This window comes from Berghia stephanieae, chromosome 10 (assembly GCF_034508935.2).
Source record: "Berghia stephanieae isolate SIO BIC M18660-M18661 chromosome 10, UCSD_Bste_1.3, whole genome shotgun sequence".
NCBI classification, from domain to species: domain Eukaryota; kingdom Metazoa; phylum Mollusca; class Gastropoda; order Nudibranchia; family Aeolidiidae; genus Berghia; species Berghia stephanieae.
The window spans coordinates 13,436,751-13,450,773 of record NC_088369.1 but is presented as its reverse complement, the minus strand read 5'-3'; the positions used below and the strand labels follow the sequence as shown (position 1 = coordinate 13,450,773).

At 35.1% G+C, this 14,023-nt stretch overlaps 1 protein-coding gene across 2 annotated transcripts; it reads right to left on the bottom strand.

Annotated features, from left to right (window-relative positions):
• Positions 1-3,021: 3,021 nt before the first annotated feature.
• LOC144980546 (eukaryotic initiation factor 4A-I-like) lies at positions 3,022-12,271 on the bottom strand. 2 transcript variants are annotated; one of them, XM_078928208.1, is made up of 9 exons: positions 12,033-12,271; positions 10,378-10,435; positions 9,974-10,106; positions 9,171-9,310; positions 8,488-8,763; positions 7,644-7,787; positions 7,147-7,284; positions 5,217-5,386; positions 3,022-4,364 (listed from the first exon to the last, which is right to left on the bottom strand). In XM_078928208.1, exons 1-9 carry the CDS (start codon positions 12,197-12,199, stop codon positions 4,220-4,222), a joined length of 1,371 nt encoding a protein of 456 aa, XP_078784334.1. In that variant the 5' UTR covers positions 12,200-12,271; the 3' UTR covers positions 3,022-4,219. The 2 variants fall into 2 exon arrangements, with proteins under 2 accessions (XP_078784334.1, XP_078784335.1); XM_078928209.1 differs by lacking the exon at positions 12,033-12,271 and adding an exon at positions 11,239-11,304.
• Between the last annotated feature and the right edge of the window lie 1,752 nt (positions 12,272-14,023).

Below are 14,023 nucleotides of genomic sequence, written 5' to 3'. Positions count from 1 at the left end.
TCAAACTAAGTACACTTGTATTGTGCTCTTGGAATCTACATCTGTTCCCTATTTAAACCAATTCCCCTTTGTCTTACTTTTTCCTCATACTCATATTCTTTTAATTGTACATCTAGAATGTTTTTACTAGTATCCTATTTTCTTCCTTCTTACTGGCGCTGATATGACCGAAATATGTTGCAGTTGCCGTAAAATCCTTAAAAACAAACAAGCAAACAAACAGATCCCTTGCTTGTCAGAAAACAAACGTTTAATATGAGAGGACAGGGGGCTAAGTATTCTATTTTCTTCCTTCTTACTGGCGCTAATATGTTGCAGTCGCCGTAAAACCCTTAAAAACAAACAGATCCCTTGCTTGTATCAGAAAACAAACGTTTAATATAAGAGGACAGGTGCTAGGACATGGTTAGCTCCATTTTTATTTTGAAAATATTGAATTGAGAAATTAGAGAGCTGGCGCTGGTATATAAATAAGATATAGATCTGAAAAAGTGTGTATGAAACAGCGTCAAACAAAACAAGAAAGAAAAATACAAGAGAGAAAAAAATCAGCTTGCCTAGACTGGGGATTGAACTTGAACCAACTCCATGAGAAGAATACAAGCATGAAATCATTCAAACTATCTGTGGTGTGATGATGACACGTCTGAAGATCGATCCCCAGGATGATGTTTTGGGGGATTGTTTCTTATTGCCTTTTAAAAAAATTTTGTATTGTTCTTTTTGGAGTTTCATACACTTTTTCAGACCTTTTTTTATCTTACACCTGTGCCTGCTCTTGAAATTGTCTCTTTTCTCAACATGACCGTCCAAAGAGACCTGTCAAGATTAAAGGTCAGTCTCCTCACCTGCTGTTTTAAAAAAGCATGGAGCACAGGGCAGTGATTTTTCTTCCATCACATACGGTACGTGAAAGCACACGAGAAAGAGTAAGACAAGGGAGAATGACTTAGTTTGAGATCACCTAGACACAAGCACAGTTCCTACTAAGAGGAATACACTCAAATGTTTACAAACCATTATTTATTTAAAACAAAAACTGTAACAGTACACAACAGAGATGATTTACAATTACAAGTTAAAAAATATAATCTTCCAATTCCAAGACATTGGACTGTTTCCCTCCCAGTCAAGAACTCCAACTGGGCTAGGGCAAAACCAAGTAATCTTATTCACAGTCAAAGAAAGAAAACATTATAGATTATAGAGATACATCAAGTGACCTCCTGCCCAACCATGGGAGGTCTAAAGACCCAGGACCCCACTTTCATTTTCTTTTCTGTTTGTTGGTCATATTTAGTTTATGTATTATTTTTAAAAACGAGCTTTTATATAGGGCAATTTCCACTAAACGTGCTCAAAGCGCTTTACAAAGAATCCCTGACCAACAGCAATTCATGTAAGAGACAAGACGCCTATTATTAGGCAGTTGGAATTTTTTTCAGACAATGCTATTAATATTAACGGCCAGGTACTCATTTTACACCGGAGTATGATGACAGAATTTAGTAAAGAGCCTTTTCCAAGGACTCAACTATGCGCTGAGTGGGGCTCGAACCCAGGATCTTCCGATCCAAAAGCACTAGACCACATAGCCGCATCATTATTACTTTTGTTTCCATTTTTTAACAATACTTCCCCAAACCATAGTTTGATGCCTATCAAAAACAAGTTCATGAATTGTGGTTGATTGCTTTTCAGAGCTTGATGTACATTTTTTTTTTTTCTTTAAGTTGAGTAATCTTTTGCTGTTGTCACAGAAGCAAAACTTCATTGAACTCATTAATAATATGCACAGGTTTCAAACGGATCAGACCTAACCTTAAATCTCTCACACTCAGCACCAGGAGGCGCATAAGACAGTTTCCCTCCATTTGCTCCAGTCCCTCGCTTTAGTTCTTGCTCGCTGCCAGGAATATACGCCAACATCATTTCTTTCCCTCTCCATTCTGCGCCATGTTGCTTTTGGGCATCTCTTTCTCTTCTTCCCCCATGGTTTCCATCCCATCGCTATAGCACAATCAACCATTTTCTTTTCTCAATACATGCCCGATCCAGTACCATCTATTCCTCTAAGACATTTGTATTGGAAAGTGTCAACTCTTCTTTCATTTTCCGCATTTCGCAGCCATGCAGTAATACTGCCATGATTAGGTATTTCAACAGTGTTACTTATTTCTTTCTACATCCTTTGTATTTCAAAACTTTCCCCAAGCCTTTGGATAAGACAAACTAAAATGTGAAAATTATCACAATTTTATTTTTGAACATACTGTACATTTGGCTGCAGATGACCGCATCCATGCTATGAATAGGCTATGTTTTTAGGGATTTTAGTTTTACGGCGCTTGCAACACTGTTAGTGTTAGGCCAATAAAAAGGAAGATGATAGATATAACAAGATTCCATTATCAATCCACCAATGGGCCTATTTTGACATTACCAAAAAGTCCAATCCAGGCACAAAGGATCCCGCTATGATGACTATGAAGGATGTTTGCAAAGTGAAATATACAATATCCAGTATTCAAAACAAAACTAATAATAATAGAACATACTAGTAACAGAGATGACTTAATTTAAATGGAAAAGATATCTCACCCGCATGACTTGTCCCTCCCAGACTGTCAGGACCAAAGGGAAAATCAGATATTGAGGACAGAAGACATAACAAAGGACCTCCTTCCCACCATGGGAGGTCAGAGGATCCCATCCAATAGCCTGGTGACTAGGTGAGGTGATTTACATTTACAGGGGAAAAAAATTTTCTCTCAAAAAAAAAAAGGTGGTATAAATTGGACTGTCACCATCCGAGCTTGGAATCTCAGCAAGGACCAGAAGTAAATAAAAAATGTAATGGACTCTCAAGAACAAAGAGTCATAGAGCAACACGGAAATGGAAAACAAAGGGGTAAGACAAAGCAAGTGACCCTTTATCTACCATGGGAAGAATTGGTAACTGTATTCAATTTGGAGAGAGAGGTATTATATAACTAATCAAAAATCAACACAAAGACCGGATCATTCTTTCAATTTTTATTACATCCATTTTTTTAATAATTTTTTTTTCTTGTTTTGTTTGTTGCAATGTCATGAACATTTCATATAACCCTATGATTGTTGGAGAAGTGACTCCATGACCAGTGTCTAGATAACACCATGCTGATAACTGTCGCACCCAAACAATCACCCACTCGCACACACTCATACAGAAAAAAAAATATCATTGATCAAACATATACACATACATAACGGTAAATCACCTCAGGAAATCCACTGGCAGCAGTCCAGTCTTTTGTCAATGAGCTTTAGACAAAACAACAATTACTAGAGACAACATTGAAGCAAAGCATGACTGTGGTAAACATCTGTACAACTCGGTATCGACGTGAGTAAAGACGACACTGCTGCAAATGGATGACCCAAGACACAAATACCGTTGCAATAACTCTGGTACCTCGCAACCTTCGAGACCTGATGCAGGTAGCAAACTCGGACATAGATGAGGGGGAAAATTGAAGAAAGTTCGAGAAGATTAAAGGTGAAAGTAATAAATCAAACGAACCACAACCACGTATTATACGCATAACAATGTATAGAATATTTCAAAAAGATTCCAAATCCTCTTAAGTCTGTATGCATAAATATAGAATTTGACCCTGCAACTTATTTATTTTGATTTGACAGCTTCAAGGGTAATGGCGAGGGTGATACAGAAAAATTTTGAATTTAATAAACCCTATAAAGAGCAAACTGTTGTACAAAATCAAAATGCATCCTTTGATAATCTAATCAACTGTTGTTTAAAGAGAGTTACTGACAGAATTATGGAAAGAAGAAAACAATGGAAGACCCTAGCCAAGCCTCCAAAAAAAAGTCGTTGCCTTCTAGACCAAAGTGAGATTACAACTAAAAAACAATACAAAACAAACAAACAACAAGCACAATATTTATATGATGTATAGTACAAACGCCTCAATTTTTACTCTAATAATGCAGGAGTAAATAACTGATGAAAGGCAAAAAGAAAAGAAAAATGAGATAATAAATAGTTAAAAATGACGTGATAATTTTTTTTTTTTTTTTTTGACGACAAAAAGCGATGGAAAATTCAAATTCCTTAACAGTCTGACTTGTATTCAAAACAGCTGGTGATACTGACAGAGGTGTCGATTAGTAAACGATAATGAATCCAAAGAGCAGCCCTGACTTGACAACCTTAAACTAAATCCGCCACATTTAGAGGCATCTCCTCAATGTTTGTGTTGTAAAACTTTTCTATATCATTCAGGGTACGACTGTCCTCTGTGGTGACAAAGTTGATGGCAACACCCTTACGTCCAAATCGTCCACCACGACCAATTCTGTGAGAAAAGAAAAGAAAATAAGAAACCATCAATATGGAGAAAGATTTCAAGAAGTATATTAGCAAGTGGTCAACTTTTCAAAGAGTTAAATATGAGACACCCTAATGCACAATACGGTCAAGACCCAAAGCAGCAGTATGTTTGGACTATTATTATGATATCATCTAGATTTAGAACCTTTTCTGGTCGTTTTAATTTGCTAGTCAAAAAAGCGTAACCACTGGGACATGCAAGGGTCCTTTCCACACAAACAGCCAAATTTATTTATCTTTAAATTTTTCTCAGATTGCCAAATCAGGACAGTCCCGATTTACCAGGACAGTTTGCCGCTATAGATTAAGTATTTTAGAGAATGTAGAAATCTAGTCTTAATTACAACTATTCTTTAAAATTTACCCCGTGTGTAGCAAACTGAGTGATCATCCTTTGATGATTATGAAGGCAGTAATGATTAGGTGGTCACAAGTGGTGGTGATGCCGTTGTAACAATAAAACAATGGTACTGATAGCATTGACGGTTGACAGGCCTTGGAAATGATGCCAAATATAGAAGTGTTGTAATGGTAGTATGGGGGTAACAGTAATGATGCTCTGGTTTGTAGCAAATGCTACTGTGTCGGGGAAGGTTGTGGAAATGTTGCCACCTTAATTGTAGATTGAGATTTCTCCAAATCGATTTTCAAAATACACCATTATATAGTTTTACATTTTGCAAGGTCAAGAACTTTGAGAACTTTTGGGAAATTATAATCATCGTCATCACTACACTACTATTCAAATTTTGAATGACAGAAGAAAAATTTTTGAGTGAGTGAGAGAGAAAGGAATGAAAGATAAAATCTAATTTACCGGTGAATGTAGTTTTCTCTGTTAGCAGGAAGATCATAGTTGATGACAAGGGACACTTGTTGTACATCAATGCCTCTGGCCAAAAGATCAGTTGTGATGAGCACTCGGCTTGAACCAGAACGGAACTCACGCATGATCAAATCACGTTCTTTCTGCTCCATGTCACCGTGCTGAAATGATGAAAACAAAAATAATACATAAATATCAATGTTAACCATAAGAAAGTACCTCTTTGTCAGACTGTGAAGATATATGGTGATAGTTACATTGCATATTTTTTTTAAATCGCACCACAAAAACAGTTCAATAGGGATGTTAGATCTTTTCAGTTGATATTTGACTTCTCTCCTCAACCTATAGTCAGCTTTCTTTTGTCCCCATCCCTCAGTTGAGGCCTGCTTTTCAGGTCAATTTTCTTTTTTTGATGCGTTGTACATCTGATTTGGCTAACGCACCACACCTTCCAATAGCAGAGCTGCCAACCGCAACTGAAGAAAAGGCGTAATTTTGAAGGAAAAGGTGTAATTGTGCAAAACCAAGGCATTTATCACCACTATCACCAATGGAAGATTTCCTCTCCACAATAAATTTGGTAAAGGCCATTTCAGAAGTCTTCTCCTAAACAACGCTTCTGAAAACAAGAAAAGCTGGAAGTGGATGATGTGCAGATTTCGTCCATGTTCCCTGAGTGCTTAAACCACCCACAAAATATTGATAACAAAATAGCCTAATGTGGAATTAAAAAAAAAAAAAAGCATAAACACGTAATTTGATTTTAAAAGCGTAGTAATACGACTTTCTGGCATAAAATTGGCACTTCTGCAACAGGTTGTAATGCTTCAATAAACTGCATCCAAAAAAAAAAAATGAATGAAAAAAATCGGATATTTATCGTAAGTACAAATTGTAGTGAGGCAGTTTAGTAATTTCTATTTGAAATTATCATTGGCTGATCTTAAATGTTTTTATTATAAAAGATGGACAACCCCCATTTTTATTTTAAAAGACAGCTTTTCCTAAAACCTCCCTCAACTTTGGGTCAGCTGGCCTAAGGCTGATGTCATTAAAGACCAGTCCCCAAGGGTATTGTTAGATTTGATCTATATTAGAAAAGACTTTAAAGATAAGTGATAAGGTTGTAAAATGCATAGATTGATTCCTTATATACTACAAAGAGGCCAAGAACAACCCATGACATTTGCAAAGAGGGATGGAAGTCTGAAAAGCCGTCATTTGGTAAAATATCAAAAATAATTAAATATCAGCTAGTGTATACTGGAATGTTGCAAATAATTTAAATTGGAGGGTAGAAGGCAGCGACATAATTGACTGCCAATCCACAGCATTTTTTCAACTATGCGAGTGGTGTCTGATCCAAAATGTACAGCACAAAACTGTAAGACGAGTGAAATTAAACGCTTCATGAAGTATGATGGAGACATCAATGACAAATCAAAAGTTAGGGGGCTTGTGGTCACCAATGGGAAATTCAGTGACATAAAATCAAAAGATTTTAGTTGAATACCAAGACATTGGTGACTATGCCAACACTAGGAAAGTGCCCACTACACAAGTATGACTGCACAATAGAGTTAAGTTTGCAGCTAGGGGAAATTTCCTTTAAATTGACAGTTGATAGCCTTTAAGTTGTCATTGAAGAGAGAAAAAAACAAAAAAAACAAACAAAAAAAGAGGCAAAATACCAAATTAGACAATTATGCGTAATCTTTTTTCAGAGTCCATTAAATAAAAATTTTACAGCTTATATTTTACTACAAAATTTTGTGAAAGAATGCAGAAACTCTCACATAAGGAAATCCCAATGACCAAAAACATCTTTAATCAATCATATCCCGCAAGTAGTCCCAGCAAAATGTGGAACATTCCCTAGAGCGTCATGCATATATAATAATTCAATTATAAAACATACCATGGCGGAGACGGTGAAATCTCTGCTTGTCATTTTCTCAGTGAGCCAATCCACTTTCCTACGAGTGTTACAGAAGATAATGGCTTGGGTGATGGTTAGGGTCTCGTACAAATCACAAAGGGTATCAAGTTTCCATTCCTGTTGAAGGCAAATATAAATTTTTTAATCTTTTGTGTATTCATTTATAGCTATTTGTTGAACAGATTATGTAATTCTAAATAAACACTCACGAAATCCTCAGTATAAATAGTGCTTTCATAGCCATTTCATCACCATGCCATTTTAAAACAAAGCACACTTGATCTTACTTATAACTTAATTAAAAATTAAAAGTTTAATTGATTTGAAAAATCTCTCCTAAAATTACAGTAGAATAAATATTTACCAGAAACATTAAATAGATTAAGTAGAATCAAAATAACTGGCTAAGAGAACAAAGAAAATGAAAAGAAAAAAATAAATAAAAAGAAAGAAGGAAGAAATACAAACTCATTTACCTCACGTTCAACAGAGATATAGAATTGACGAATACCCTCCAGGGTAAGTTCCTCCTTTTTGACAAGGATGCTCACCGGATCTCGCATGAAGCGACGAGTCACTTCAAGTACATCAACGGGCATGGTAGCTGATAACAAAATAACCTGAAATAAAGAGTAGAAAAAGTATGAAAAATCCTTTAGTATACAAGCAAAAGGTTGGTGATAGAAAACGGATGATTATTTTACTCTCCTGCAGACATCAGATTTTAAACAGCAATGCAAACAAAAACAGGATCCAGCCACCTACCAGCATATCCAACAAACAAATAAAAAAAAATGTTTTAATTTAAAAAAAGACAACTAATTTCCTTCGGTTCCAACATATTTAACTCTCTTACTCCAATTCCCTAATAATGGAAATTGTAAAACATCTATCAATCAAAACTTAGTAAATTAATGCAATAAGAAATTGTATACAATAATATAATTAAGCCATAATAAGTTAGTTTCAAGTATTAATTTATTCATGCAGTTTATTTTCTTTTCTAAGACAATTGATAAGATAAAATTCCTTTTAAGTAAATGTTTATATTCTAAGCCAGGCTTGCTCAGATCTAATACTAGTCTGAAATTAAAACATCTGTCCCACTACAATACAAAAGTACAGCATCCCGATCCCTCTTCCCTTCAGTGTTTTTTTTTTTTTGTAACAATACATTTTAAAAAATAATGAGTACTATTTGCCTATATTTTTATGTTTTATCATATTTGCATAATTTGCACAAAATCTAATGATAGAAATATGGCACTATATAGTTGCGAGAAGTCTGCCAGGAAGAAAAAGTTGGCAGTCAAGATTTACCTGGATGTCAGAAGGCATAAATCTAAAGACATCATAGATTTGGTCCTTGAAACCACGGCTCAACATCTCATCGGCTTCATCAAGAACAAACATCTTGATGTTTGCAGGATTCAGCGACTTGCGGTTTATCATGTCGTGCACACGTCCTGGTGTGCCAACAACCACGTGTGGGCCATGTTCCAACTTTCTCTGATCATCCCTCACAGCAGTACCTCCAACACAGGCATGGCAGTTCGCATTTAGGTAGTCTCCTAAGGCTAGGACCACCTTTTGAATCTGTTAATTGTCACAATGATAATAGAGAGAAAAATAATGTGTGGGCAAAAAAAAGTATTTTTCTCTGACCATGTTTCAATGAGTTTACAAAATTATTGATATTTATTCCCATGTAAATTTGAATAAATTATTTCTATTTTTGTTCCTACCACTGAATGGCAAGACCCGTTTTACAATGGTGGTCAAAAAAATTATATTGCAAAACATTTAAATCAAACAATCATATTCTGGTTACCTTCACATTTCAACATAATTAGAGCTTAGCAAAGAAACCAATTTAAAAAAAAAAAAAAAAACAACAACAGGGGATGACATTTTAAGTAGACCAAGAAGCACTGCTATTAGTCAATTGGAAAGCTGAAAATTTAAATTCTTAAAAACCCCAAGAGGGCCAGAAGAGTTCATACCTGCTGAGCCAACTCCCGAGTTGGAGCAAGAACCAGGGCTTGGGTCTTATCAAAGCTAAGATCTAATTTCTCCAAAATACCAATGGAGAATGTTGCAGTTTTACCCGTGCCAGACTGGGCCTGTGCAATGACATCTCGACCTGGAAATGTAAACAATCAAGCCAATCTTAATGTAACCTTTAATTCAGTTATATTTCTCTAAATCAGCCTATCAAGCATTGCAAGTCATTGACAGAAAAATATTGTTTTTTATTTAAAACACAGCTCAATATAAAAGCCTAAATGCATAATCCATAAAGAAAAGTTTGAAGATGGAATCCCGATTGTCACCTATATTTTTTTAAAAGCAAAGAAAATTGACCAAAAGAGAAACAAAAATTTTTATTTAAATAATGAAATACCATTAGATTGAGCATGTAAAAGATCCAACGTGTATTTTTGAAAAAAATTGAATGTCAAGAAAACGATCTTTTATCAATATAAAATTTAGCATCCAGATCCCCAACTCCTATGTTTATTAAACTGTCACTGTAAAATGCTGCAGTGGTTTTTATTTTCAATTTGACAAATAGTGTCTCAAAAAATTAGTATCCACCAATAACATTTGGGGGATGGGGAAGAAAAGAGAATTTTGTCAGAAAGAAAAAATAAGAGGATTGAGTTCAATGAAGGACAGCTTTCTTTACATCTTTATAAATGAACAGTTAAAATAACACCAGATTCTTCCAGGCATTTCACAATGAAAATTCAGTCCATAAAGATTAAATGTTTCATAATGAACAGAAGGAATGGTCTCAACACACCTTGAACAACTGGCAAGATAGCTCGCTGTTGAATAGCTGAAGGCTTTTCAAAACCATAAGCGTAAATTCCTCTCAAGAGCTCTTCACGCAGGCTCATCTCATCGAAAGCCTCCACAACAGTGTTGTAGTTGGTCTGAAAAGAAAATGTCTTAATGATAAACAAGTGTCATATCTAACAAATATGTCAATTAGAAAAATATATAGATGGTAGAGTGAATTAATGATTTCTTTCAAAATTTGACATATTATATCATGGTCTGACTCGAGTTTCATCATAGTTACAGCATTTATATTATCCATAAAATATTAAGCAGCTGGCAATTTTATCCCTGATGATTCAAGGTTCATGGATTAAGAAATGAACAAGAATAAGAAATTAAAATAATAAAATTAAAATAACTTACTTCGATGAGGCCATCGCTGATGTCGAGCTCACAGTCTGGGTGTCCCTTTGACTGAGACCTTTAAAATAAAGTAAAATAAAAGAATTGTTACTATTTTTTTCATGTTCTATTTTTGGCACTTTTTACACATTTGACAATTTGGTTAATTTTATGTTTTTATAGATATTTTATTACTTTCCTTATTTATTTATATTCTGGAATGTGGATAGTTTAAAAAAGCGGAGTTTCAAACATGTGTGTCTGGGGATAATCACAGCGTTCATTGCAATTGCATCGATATGTTTGATTCAGTTTAGTTTAGTTTTCAGTCTATCGGCTATCGGCATCGGCAGGAAAATAAAGACATTTGTAATCCGCATTGACTGACAGACGGGCACTTACAAGAACCTGATACTGGTATGTCTCAGAGTCGAAAGTGAAACTGAAAAGCATACATTTCACTTCAGAGAAGCCCCGCACTGCTGAACTTACAGGAGGGGCACGGAACAGTAGGCAGTAGGTAAGGTCCGTCTGTTCTTCAAAAATATGACGCCCAACACATCTCCCGAGTCTTGGACGGGAGAAAAATATGGGCAAAAATTTGAACCAGCTGAAATGTTATAAATATAAACTAGCAAGTTTAATTAGATGTTCAGGTTCAATCAAATAATTTCAGCACGTGCCTTTGCCTTTCCGCCATTTCACCTAAAAGCTGCTGCGAGAAAATGGTAAACCGGTAACCCCTCCGACATTTTTGGGGATATCGGAGACATTTTAACAAGTTTTCTAATTCTAACACCATGCAATGTTACTTTATGTATAAAACAATATAATCACGTTCTTCATTAATTAGAATAGATTATTTTAATGTATTTTACTCACTGTTCGTTTTCAGTAGAGTTATATGACATGTTCTTCAATCTGATTCTTGGTGAAAAGGAAATAGTTCTTGTCCGGAAGAAGAAGCGTAAAGATAAATGATCAAATCTATCTATATTTGTATCAAAATTTATAAAGTAATTCAAGAATCAAGACATCTTCAAATTCATGAAATAACATGTTAATATCGATTTTGATATTTTGGTTGGACTTTCATGGAATATACAACTAAGATTATCAGATATTAACTAGAACTTAGTTATCGCGTAGGGATCTCATTAAACTATGCTGTGCTCCGCCCACCTCCTTTTTCTGGCTATGACGTCAGAGAAAGGATGTGTAGGAGATGGATGCGAGAGGAGTGGTCTGAAGGGGAGGCCCTATTATTCACGCTGTGAACATTTATTTTTGGACTGTCCATTTGTCGTATCTCCTCAAGGCTTAGAGACCGAGAAAATTTTCTGTATTTACAAACTTGCTTCAAATTCACAATGTTGAAAGTTGTTCAATGAGCAAGATAATGATATTGATCATTTTTGCGTATTTTTCTTTTAATATCTCCGATCCACCAATTGTAACTTTCTTTTTTTAAAAACGCCAACTTATTCTTTTCGTTTTGATATAATTTCAGTTCTATCCTCTTTAATAGATTTTTTTGTGTGTGTGTGTTTTTTTGTTTTGTTATTTTTTTTTATTTTTTTTTTTTTTTTGTCTTCTTATTCAATATATTATCTTAATTTGTGATGGTCCTACATCATGAATCTACTTCACAATATTTTTTTTTTGTTTATCCTTACCATCCATCTTTCTTGTCAAAGCCATCGTCAGTAGCGCTGCGCTCCTTTTTATTTCGCTGCTCACGAGGTGCGGTTGGGAGGTCTCCAGAAAATCGGCTCGGGCTCTCAAAAGCGCGCTCTGTATTGAGCCTGTTATTTTCGGAACTTTTTATATAGTCAATGCTCATTTGTAGTTAAAAACAGTCTCAAAATTATTGAGAAAATGTTACGAATTGTTTTGTTTCACAGAATGTTTGTTGGAAATGGTTTAAATCAGGCGTTCTTTCCTTTTATACCGGTTCGATTTCACCACTCCCACGCAACCGTTAAAGTTGTAGTCAAAGTGAGAGAAACGTCATCGATTTGGTGCAAGGCCTTCTATATAGCTATATAGAAGGCCTTGTTTGGTGCCCGTGCGTCATTTTAGTCTTGTGTGGGCGCATGCTCAATAATTATTGATTATTTTTTCCCCTGTATATTTAGCATCATGATTCCTGTCTAAAAATACACCATTCTTTAATCCTGCATTGACTTTGATGATAAAATCAATATACATTTAAATGGAGTTATACTTGCTATAGGGACCTTAGGAATGAAAAATAAAAACCAAATCATCATCGTCCCCAGATCGATAATGTAAATTAATCAATGCAAACCGGCATGTTTGTCCTCGTGTTCAAATATTTATACAGAGCAACCTGGGTCTGTGATAAATGATTTTTGTTTTAACTTGAATAAACATGATTTCCATTTACGTGGACATTGTTTTCCTCGGGATGAGAAAACAAACATTATTCGTGTTCTTTTCTTCGTTGGTGTGGGTTATTTTGGTTGCTTGTCCCTTTGTTGTTGTTGTTGTTGTTGTTGTTGCTGTTATTATTATTACTACTACTACAACAACAACTACTACTACTGCTGCTGCTACTACAACTACATCAATTGATGCTATGCGTTTAGGTAAGAAACTCACACATCAGCCAGCCGGAAAAACGTACCAACATACAAAACTGTGTGTGACCTATGAAGTTTATAGTCTGGTTGATATACTTTAGTGAGAACTAATCATAAATAACTGAATAAAATTCCCTTTATTCATTCCACAGCGAGAATTTGTCTTTGGGGTCTATTCCAAGGGAAGACTGGAGTAACCCAGACGCCAGCCGCAGTGCATCGCGCAAATTGGGCTCGGACGAGATGACTTGCTCAAGGCCACACAGCGCACCCGGGTATTCGAACTCGGTACAAAACTATCTATAACCTTGAACGTTGATAGCCTGGTTAATACAGTTTATTGAGAATTACTCATAGACATGGATGGACAAAAAAATAAATAAATATATAAAATGACAAAGACCTGAGTGACGTCATCTTTGTTCTATCTATATCTTTTCTTTTTCTTTTTTTTTTTTTTTTACGTAGAAGGTTTTCCTCTGTAAAATGATTCTCATACGGTTGTTTCCTTTTATCATCGCCATGTGTGTCAAATCGCTCTGACATTTTTTTCCTGGCCAACTTTTGACGTCGATTGATGAATGGTAGACAAGCTCCTGGTCTTTTTTAATGTTTGTGTCTTTGTTTGATTGTTGCTTAGAATTTTTTTAAAGTGAGAATTAATCATAAACATGGATGGAAAAAAAATAAAAAGAAAGAAAAACAATGACAAAGGCCTGAGTGACGTCAACTTCGTTCTATCTACACATTTATTTTTTTTACATAGAGGATTTTCCTTTACCAAAAAATGATTCTGACATGGTTGTTTCCTTTATCATCGCCATGTGTGTCAAATTACTCTGACATTTTATTTCCTGGCCAGCTTTTGACGTCGATGGATGAACGGGAGCTCTTGGTCTTTTTTCTTTGTTTGTGTCTTTGTTTGATTGTTCCATATTTTATTAATTTTTTTTTTTTTGTTAGTGAGAATTATTCATAAACATGGATGATAAAAAAAAAATTGAAAGAAAAACAATGACAAAGACGTGAGTGACGTCAACTTCCTTCTATCTATCTATATA

Excerpts from the sequence above, each read along its gene's own strand:
- LOC144980546 (XM_078928208.1), bottom strand. The coding sequence starts at position 12,199 with ATGAGCATTGACTATATAAAAAGTTCCGAAAATAACAGGCTCAATACA. Across the intron at positions 7,788-8,487 it reads TTATGCCTTCTGACATCCAG|GTTATTTTGTTATCAGCTAC; the intron begins GTAAATCTTGAC and ends TCTTTATTTCAG. Across the intron at positions 4,365-5,216 it reads AGAGAAAACTACATTCACCG|AATTGGTCGTGGTGGACGAT; the intron begins GTAAATTAGATT and ends CTTTTCTCACAG.